The sequence below is a fragment of the Pygoscelis adeliae genome, unplaced genomic scaffold (genome assembly GCF_000699105.1).
Source record: "Pygoscelis adeliae isolate BGI_AS28 unplaced genomic scaffold, ASM69910v1 Scaffold453, whole genome shotgun sequence".
NCBI lineage: Eukaryota > Metazoa > Chordata > Aves > Sphenisciformes > Spheniscidae > Pygoscelis > Pygoscelis adeliae.
The window spans coordinates 1,067,828-1,076,517 of NW_008824450.1; the positions used below are offsets into that span (position 1 = coordinate 1,067,828).

At 58.4% G+C, this 8,690-nt stretch overlaps 1 protein-coding gene across 1 annotated transcript in view; it reads left to right on the plus strand.

Annotated features, from left to right (window-relative positions):
- Positions 1-8,690, plus strand: part of PLXNA1 (plexin A1) — a 106,015-nt gene that overhangs the window by 63,351 nt on the left and 33,974 nt on the right. Inside the window, exons 10-11 of the mRNA XM_009321039.1 lie at positions 5,337-5,433; positions 5,805-5,995. Coding sequence (XP_009319314.1) covers positions 5,337-5,433; positions 5,805-5,995 — 288 coding nt within the window. The remainder of the gene's footprint in view (positions 1-5,336; positions 5,434-5,804; positions 5,996-8,690) is intronic.

The window sequence follows — 8,690 nt, forward strand, 5'->3', positions numbered from 1 at the left end:
TCTTTCCCTTTAAATGTAAAAATAGGAAGAACCCCGATCTCCCTTCCATGAGCATTTGAGTTTGTCGTCTCAGCACTTTAAATTAAGCCTCACGCCTCAATTATTTCCCTTTCCTTTTAACCAAAGCCTCACGTGGTGAGGAGCAGCTGTGTCACCTCCCTGGCTCCCTTTTGGCTCCTTCCCGATCCCCCTGGCATGGGCAGCCCACCCTGCCCACCCGTTTTGGCTGTGGCTCCGGAGGCTGCTCCCCTCTGGCCAGGCTTGGGTTGGGATGTTCACCCAGGAGTGGCCAATTCCCGTGACAAAGTGATGTGGGTGCGGAGCAAGCCGGGCTGGTGGGGTGGGCATGCGAGTGGTGCCAGCACAGATGCTGAGGCTGGGATGCCCAGCCCCAGGCGTGGATGCTGGGAAGGCAGGCAAGACCTGGTAGATTTACGTTTTCTGGGTATTTTTTTATTGTGGTGGAGCCTGAGTGTTGCTCTGACATATTCCCAGGGTCTCGGGTTCTTGCTTAACACCCTGCCAAATTTCGGGCAGGAGGAATCCAGGCGAAGAAGCTTGTGTGTGATGGGGGAGGAAAGGAGGAGATTTATGTGAAAAGAGCAAAAGGAGATCCAGAATCAGAGTCCAAGCGTTACCGTCAAGTTGTGCTGTTGTGTGGATGACGGTATTTTACTAGGCCTAGGGTGTATTTATAGAGGAACATAAATCATACACACATGCCCTATTCTGAGCACCGCACACCTCCAGTATATGTATCTCTAATTAACCAGCCATGGAGAGGGAAACAGGATTGGAGCCCACAACCCCGGCACCGTTTGCCAACAAAGCCATGCTCTCCGTCCTAGTGGTGCCTACATTTATCTTTCCTGCAGCAGTGTTTAAAGTGAAAAGGGAGTATCAGGAGAGTTTGATAGGATCCAATTAAATTCCAGCAGATAAAATAATGATGAATTGCAGTTGAGCCCTGGCGAGACGCGATGTACATTACTGCCGTCCCCGTAGTGCGGGGAAGGAGTTGAGGTCATCAACTACAGAAAAATAGGACACAGCTGCAGCCCAAGCGCTCCTCCAGAAAAGCAGCCCAGGGGGATGGTGCATGTGAGAGGGAGGGGGGTTGCAAAGGAAATTTGGATGTGTGGGTTTGCTCACAGCGGGCAGAGGAGCAGCCCCTCCTCTGCCTTCCTTGGGGAGCGGGGTCCCTCCCTTCCTTCACCTGCTGGATTGTGCAGGTTGTGGCCGGGGGGGGGTGGGAGCCCCGAAGGGGCCACCCTGCCTCGACTGGGCTGGGAAGGGCTAGTGCCTTTGGCTAGTTGGCACAGCACTTGCAGGAGCATCCCGAAGTGCATGTCAGTGCGATCCACCCCCAGATTTGGGGTGCCTTCTCGCTGGCTGCGGCTCTGTCCCCTGGGAGTGCGGCTCCCTGGAGGCACTTCCCCAGAGTGCTGAATCCCTTACCCCAAGGGGAGCTGGGAGGCTGTCGGTGCCCATCGCTGCCAGCGGAGAGGTGAGCAGTGGGCTTGCTAGAACCAAATGTGAGACCTTCAGGGGAGGTGGCACCCGCAGCCCTTGCACTATGCTGGGCCGGTGGGCATCCCCCATGGGGAGATGGGGCAGGTGTGAGAATCGGAGATGTGAGAAGCACACGAGGTTGTCGGCTGTTAACTTGGGAAGATGCCTGAGACCAGTTTTGGGTGAAGGAATAGCTGTATCCAGGTCGGTGGGGCTGGCGTGTCCTCTGTCAGCCCTTCCACGCTCACCTTGTAGGCTCTTCCAGAGAGGGATGGAAAGGCTGGCCAGGTTAGGTAAGGAGCCGAGAAGCTCATGTCTGTTGCTGACTCACTCGATGACATCTTTCCTGCCATCCCCTTCTGTGGGCCATGCTGTGCGAGCACGCTTCTTTCCTCTGGGTGCCGTTGGTTTGCTCTTGGGGCTGTGGCTGTTGTTTTTTGCTCCCAGACCTAACGTCCCTTTCCCGTAACTTGTGCTTGCAGCAGCTGCCGTGCCACATCATCCTTCAGCACAGCCCTGGGGTTCTGGGTGCCTTTGTAGAGCAAAAGGTGGTCTCCTAGCAGGGCTGCCTGGGTAGGTGCACCCCCCTGCTCACACCCACCCTGGCCTCCCCTCCCCTGGCTCATCCCAGATCGCTGCCAGCCATGGCAATTGATTAACTGGGAAGTTAATAACAGTTAAGTGTTTAATGGATGTTTAGCACCGTGTTAGCCAGAACCAGGGAGGAGCCAGCGTGATGGGACCTGCTGGCTGCCCGTGGGCTCTTGTCTGGATCCCATGGGATGTACAGACTTGTAAGCACACCCCCGCCTGATCTGTACTGGCTGGGGGGCCTTGAGGGCTGGAAAGCAGCTGCTGCATTGTTCAGCTGCTGTGGCTGGGCTGTGGCTGTGCCCATGAGTGGAGAGGGCACCTTCCTGCCCGCGTTACGGCAAGAGCAGCTACAGGGAGGTCTTTTGAAAATGTCCTTCAATATAAGAGATGCTTTGGAAATTAGAGAGGGATCTGATGGATCTTGGCGTCCCAGGAGGCTGAGCCCTGAGCCCCTGCAGCCGCAGCTCCTGTCCGCATGCAGGCGAGCTGCTGCTCCAGCTCCGGCACCCTACAGGGACCAGTAACTGCATCCAAGCGGCGGGCCCACTGCCCGTTTCTGCAGGGCAGGTGACACTGCTGATGGACACGCAGATGCTGAGGACACGTTTTTCACTGTTACCCGTGTTCCCTTGGTGATCCCACACCGCAAACGCCAGCCAGAACCACAACTCCTGCTCCTGCCTGCTGCTTCCCTTCACGCAGCCCTGTGCTCCCAGCTGCTGAAGCAGCGAGCTACCATCCGCTCCAGCTCCACGCCGTGGCAAATTCAGCATCCTCAGCACAGTGGCTTGGAGGGGGAGCCTTGTCCTTTCCCACAGGGACACCGTCTGTTGTGCATGTGCTGTCTCAGGGCTGGTGCATGAAGAGTTAATGCTCTCTCTCCCTCTCCCCCTATTCTTCTTCCTCCAACCCACCTCCCAGAAGAACTAATTTCCAAAAGCAGCCGGGGCAGAGAGATGCAAGTAAGTGTTTTGGACAGCTGCAGGCTGGATGCCTTCCCAAGATGCCAGGGCCCCAAATGAGACATGTCAGAGTACAAATTGAAAATGCCAATTTCACTTACGCTGCCACGTGGCTCGTCACAGCTAAATTCTGCTCCGGTGCCGCCACTGCCCTCCCCCAGCACGCGCTCTCTCCTGTTGCCAGGGGATGGTCTCCGCTCACTGCTGCGGGCCTGGCCAGCTCTTCGTCGTGGTCCTGTTGGGGATGTCCTCGGGTGGGTGTAGGATAGGGGAAGGTGAACAGATCTGGACTCCCAGCCCGGTTCTGGCTCCATCTTCTGAGGCCTGGTGATAGGGATGTTGCTGAGAGGCCCTGGTCGTAGATGGTGTGTGGTGGAGATGTGGCTGAAGGTCCTCTGAGCAAACACTGTGAGAGGTGCTGTGTTTGAGAGGCTGCATGGTGGGGGGTGATGGGGCTCTTCCTGTAGAGGGGAGATGGTGGTGGAACTGTTGGGCGCTCAAGAAAGGGTTGAGTTTGCAGTTGGATGTCTCATACCTTACAACTGCTGCATGCTGTTGATCATCAGCAGCCTTCCTCCCCAGGCAGAGCTGCGTTTTGGGGTCCTCCAGCCTGCGCTGGGGTGGGGTGGTCCCTGGGCATAGGACCACTAGCCAAAAACTGTGGAGGTGCAACCGAGGATCAGGCTTAGCCTCTCATTTGTACCTTGTAGGGTTGAGGGAGGGGTGCGTTGCCATAGCCATGTCTCACATCGGACGTGTGCCCCCTTTTGGTGCCATGTCTGATGCTGGACTGCGGCTGGTGATGCTGTCTGGTTGGGAGAGACTCAGCACGGGAGGGACCAGCTTTGATGGTAGGGTGAGAAGGACCCAACATCTCTTGCTTCCTGCAGCCACCTGGGCATGCTGGCTTCTCTCATGGGCCATGTCCCTGCCTCCTGTGGAGGGGGTTGAGCAGAGCAGACCCATCGGAGTCGTCCCTGGCGCTGGCGGGGACGAATGTGCTCTGTGGGGCAGCAGCTGGGTCAGTGCTGGAGGAGATGCTGAGGCCAGCTCCTCCAGGTATGGCACAGGGCTGCGAAAGTTGATGCTCGGGCTGGCTGGAGGTACTGGCAGGGCTGCGGCCAGCCCATGGCCGGGTGAGCCACTGCTGGCGTGTCCGCCGCTCCCTAACAAACTCCAGCAACCCATGAATCATTCATTTAATCTCTCCTGACACGCCTGTCATTTTCTCGGGCGAGGAGCAGGGAATCTCTTGCCGAAGGAGGTCATTAGCTGTCAGGGACGGTTCCGACTGCCTTCCTGCCTCCGTATCGATTAAACCTCTCTGCCTGCATGCAGGGACTGCGTAGAGAATATTGATGGGGCTGCTGGGGCTGGGGCTTGGGTTTCAAGGCAGGGGAGAGGCATTTGGGGGGGGGGGAGGCGCTGGCTGGGCTGGAAGGAGCAACGGAGGTGGGTATGTCTGGACAGCAGCAGGTACTGGGGCCTGAGTCTGGGAATGCAGTGGGTCCCCTGGAGCAGGGTACAGCTGATGGCCAAGCACAGCGTGGGGCTGGGAGCAGAGCAGCTGGGGGTGCAATGTAGAGGCGGTGGGTGGAGGGGAGGGATGCTATCCCAAGACCTTTCTGAGGGTTGGCGTGGCACCAGGCTGGCGCCTGGCTGTCCTACCCATGGCTGCATGGCTGCAGCTTCATGACATTGTGTTATGGGTGATGGAGCTGGAGGGGACCACGGGGGACATCTTCCCACTGGGAGTCGGAGGTGGCTCTACCGAATCCGCTCCTGCCATGTGCCCAGCCTGTCCTCCCTGAGCTTCACTAGTGACGAGTGTGATCCCAAACCTGATCCCAAACATTTGACTGAGCGTCCCTGGAGTGGGGAGGACATGGGGGAGGGCTCGGGTACCTGGTGGGGAGAGGTATGTGTGTGCTGCAGAGACACCACCTGTTTCCTCCTCTCCCAGCAGCAGCAGCTTCAGACCTTTGTGTTATTGGGTTTTGGGTCTATTTAGAAACCCTCTATTTTGCTTATTTATCTTTTTTTGCCAGTCCAGCCTACTGATTTGCATGTGCTGTGTCCGATGCTTTGACCAGTGGCTGTTAGACCTGTCTGTTCCCAGCCAGCAAGTCCAAAGCAGGCCCCCATCCCTCTCCTCTGGGTTGATGGGCAACATCCACATAACAGGGTTATATGCCTCTCTGTGCCCCTCACCGGGGCATTTTGCCTCATTGATTAATAGGCTCCGCCTCCTTCTGTACCCTTCTGCAGTATTTCTACGAAGGGAACGACATCAGCGACCTGCCAGTCAACTTGTCCGTGGTCTGGAACGGGAACTTTGTCATCGACAACCCCCAGAACATCCAGGGTGAGTGAGGGACAGGATGGGGATGGGAAAGTGGCCCGGTGCCCCCCCGGGCTCCAGCCCCCCCCTCTCCGCCGCCCCAACTGCAGTTTGCACCAGTGCCCTGGGGGAGGGAGCGATGCTCTGGATGCATCAGTCAGATGGGTTTCTAAACAAGAGGCTTTTCTCCGAGAAGCTTTAGGAGACATCCCAAAGCTCTGCCTTGGCATTGAGGCCAGGGTGCTGGTGCCTCCTGCCCATGGGGGTTTGTCCACCTGGGAGCTGGTGGCATGCATGCAGTGGGGCCGGTGAGAGCGGGTGCCCTTCTCCCCAAAACCCTGTGCCGGCTGGCTGGGGGACCGTGCTTGACCCCCATGCTCCTCCTGCCATTGCAGCCCACCTGTACAAGTGCTCAGCCCTGCGGGAGAGCTGCGGTCTGTGCCTCAAGGCTGACCCGCGCTTCGAGTGCGGCTGGTGTGTGTCGGAGAGGCGCTGCTCACTGCGGCAGCACTGCCTGGCCTACGAAAGCAGCTGGATGCACGCCAGCAGCGGCAACAGCCGCTGCACCGACCCCAAGATCACCAAGGTACGCAGGGACGGATGGGTGGTGATGCCCCGTGCTGGGGGACCGAGATGGAAGATGGGGATGGAGATGGGGATGGGGCTCTCCGGTGGCACCTCACAGCAGCCAAATCTACTTGGTGTTTAGGACTGAGCATCTCTTGTTGCCCCTTTCATTTCCAAGGCTAAAATCCTCTCTCCAGCACCCCCGTGCACTGGGCTTTCTGGCCTGTCTCCAGGATTCCCATTGCTCCACCTGCACATGGCCAGGGGATTCCAGGAAAGCTGCAGCTCCGCGTTGCTCCTCCTCTTGTCACCATGCGTGCCGGTAGTTCATCATCCCCCTTCCCTGACAGCTTTTACGACCTTTTTTTAATAGCATTGTGTATATTAATGTTCACATGACTGTCGGGCCACGCTCCAAGTGCACGAGGAGGGACTGGTGGGTGTTTCTGCTGGATACCTTCTGTTTACCCATGGCTGGCCAGGCCTCGCAGGCGTTAATTACTGGAGTTTTAGTGCAGGATCTGATCTGTTTGGGTTTCAGTGTCTTATCTGATGGAAGCTGGAAATGAGAGTCCTGCCTTTTCCCCGCACTGCCTGCCTCTCGCAGGGTACCCGTGCTGTGGTGTGCGGGGAGAGGGGGGTGCCCCCTCCCCCAGGCACATCCCTGCCTGCAGAGAGCCCTGCCTGCGGCAAGTTCTGCCTGCAGAGAGTTGCCTGGGGCTGGCAGAGTGCTGACAGGAGGAGGGATCTGTTCCTGGGGGAGTGGGATCAAGCCCCAGAGCTTGCATCCCTGCGAGGAGGTCCACTGCTGTGTGCGGGGCTACAGGGCTCCCCATCCTCAGTGGATTCCCACCATGCTCAGGCTGAACTTCCCAAAGCTGGACCCCTGGGGATGGTGGGAGTGGAGACCATGGTGGCCAGGTCATGCCCGGAGTGGCCTCGCTGAAGGCTGTGCCCTGTTCTCTTGTGCTTGCGTGGCCAGGGCTGCAGGCATGCACATGCACACCGCTCACAGCAGCTTCCCAGCAGCTGATGGTGTCCAGCCTCGGAGGCAGCTCTCCTGCCCTGAATCATTATGAAATTTTGCAGTAATTGCAGGTGCAGCAGAAATGGATCTGTTAGCAGTTGGGCTTGACCTTGGTGCTGCTCCGCGTTAGTGCCCTGGGAGCTGGTGGTCGGTGTGGATGTGCGTAGCTGTTGGTGTGATGCTCCTCTGGCAGCCTTCCTGTTGCTGCTGCTTCCCACAACCCCTGTCCTGCACCCCAAGCAGCAGGCAGGCTTGGAAACACTCTGGAGAGCAGCCTGGCATGGAGAGGGCAGTGAGGGGTGGTGGGGAAAAAGAGAAGTCTCCTACAGTGATTTCAGGAGCTGGAGTCTCCTTCCTGCCCAGCCTGCTGGGTGCAGATGTCTTCATGGGTGGTGGGGCTGGGCTGGGAGATGACCATGATTCTTCACCCTTGGAGTGAAGAATCACTTACCCATTGCTCGGTGGTGGGGACAAGCCCCCTCCAAACCTCTGTGGGTCCTGCCCAGTGCTGGCTGTCAACCTCAGAGTGATATCCTTCCCCTGGGAAGGGGGAACCCCTTGGCCTCGGCACCTCCTGGCCCTGCTGTGGCCGCTGGAGCCAGGAGCGAGCTCACTGCTTGCGCCCACCAGAGCCGTTTGCCTGTTGATGTGAAAGGACCCTGTGAAGCCAATTAGCAGAAAAGCGGTGGTGTTTGTCAGGGCCGGGGGTTCAGAAGTGGAGGGGGGAAAGGGGAGGCTCGGGGCAGCCCCTTGCCAGCTCCCTCCTCCTGCACGCCTTGTTTAGCCCTGACCTTCCCACGCTGGGCAGCCAACAACGTCATTCCATTCCTGGGCTCGTTTCTCCCTGAACGCGTGGCCCTTGTCAGCTTTGCCGAGGAGGAGGAGGAGGAATCTAACGCGACAGAGCAGCTTTTAACATTCGTTTAGAAACACCAAACAAACAGCCACTTCTTGCCAGCCACCCTGACAGAGCTTGATTTAGGGGGAAGACCCAATCTGATGCTGGCTGCAGGTGCCATAACGAGCCCCAATCCTGGACTTGGGCAGGGGCTGAGCTGGGTTTAGGCAAACAGTGGTTCCCTGCAGCCCCGGAGGGTTTTGTTGCCATGTAAATTGTGAGCTGTGGCTGCCTCTGCGGGAGCTGGGGCCCCGGGCGCTCGGCCCAGCTCTGCCGCTGCCCCTGAACACGTCCCCAGGCTGCCTGCATGCAGGGGGGGCCAGCTGCCCCCGTTCGAGCACACTGAAGGTGATCAGCCTGGTGCGAATCCGGAGGATGGTGGTTAACCCCAGAGGGGAGATGGCTGCAGTGGGGCCCTGCAGAAATGGTTCTCAGCTCTGCGCAGTCCGTCAGGGCTGGGGATGTGGACAGCGTCCACTGCTGCATGTTTCCCACCCTCTGCTTGTCTGTCTTTCCTCGCTGCGGGGGTGGCATCCAGGACTAGCCCTGTGTGAGGAGGAGGAAAAGGAGGAAGAGGAGGCTCCAGCTGGCTCAGGCCCCGGAGTTGCAGCCACCCAGATTTGCCAGGAATTGCAAAGAGCTCTCACGTGCTTGGTCGTGGCGTGAGCCTGGCCGTAGTGTGAGCCTGTCCAGGCACTGGGCTTAGCACTGGCAGAGATGCCTCTTGGTGCTAGAGGGGATCTCTGCCAATGCCGCAGGAGCATGAGCAGAGGGGGGGGGCATCACCTG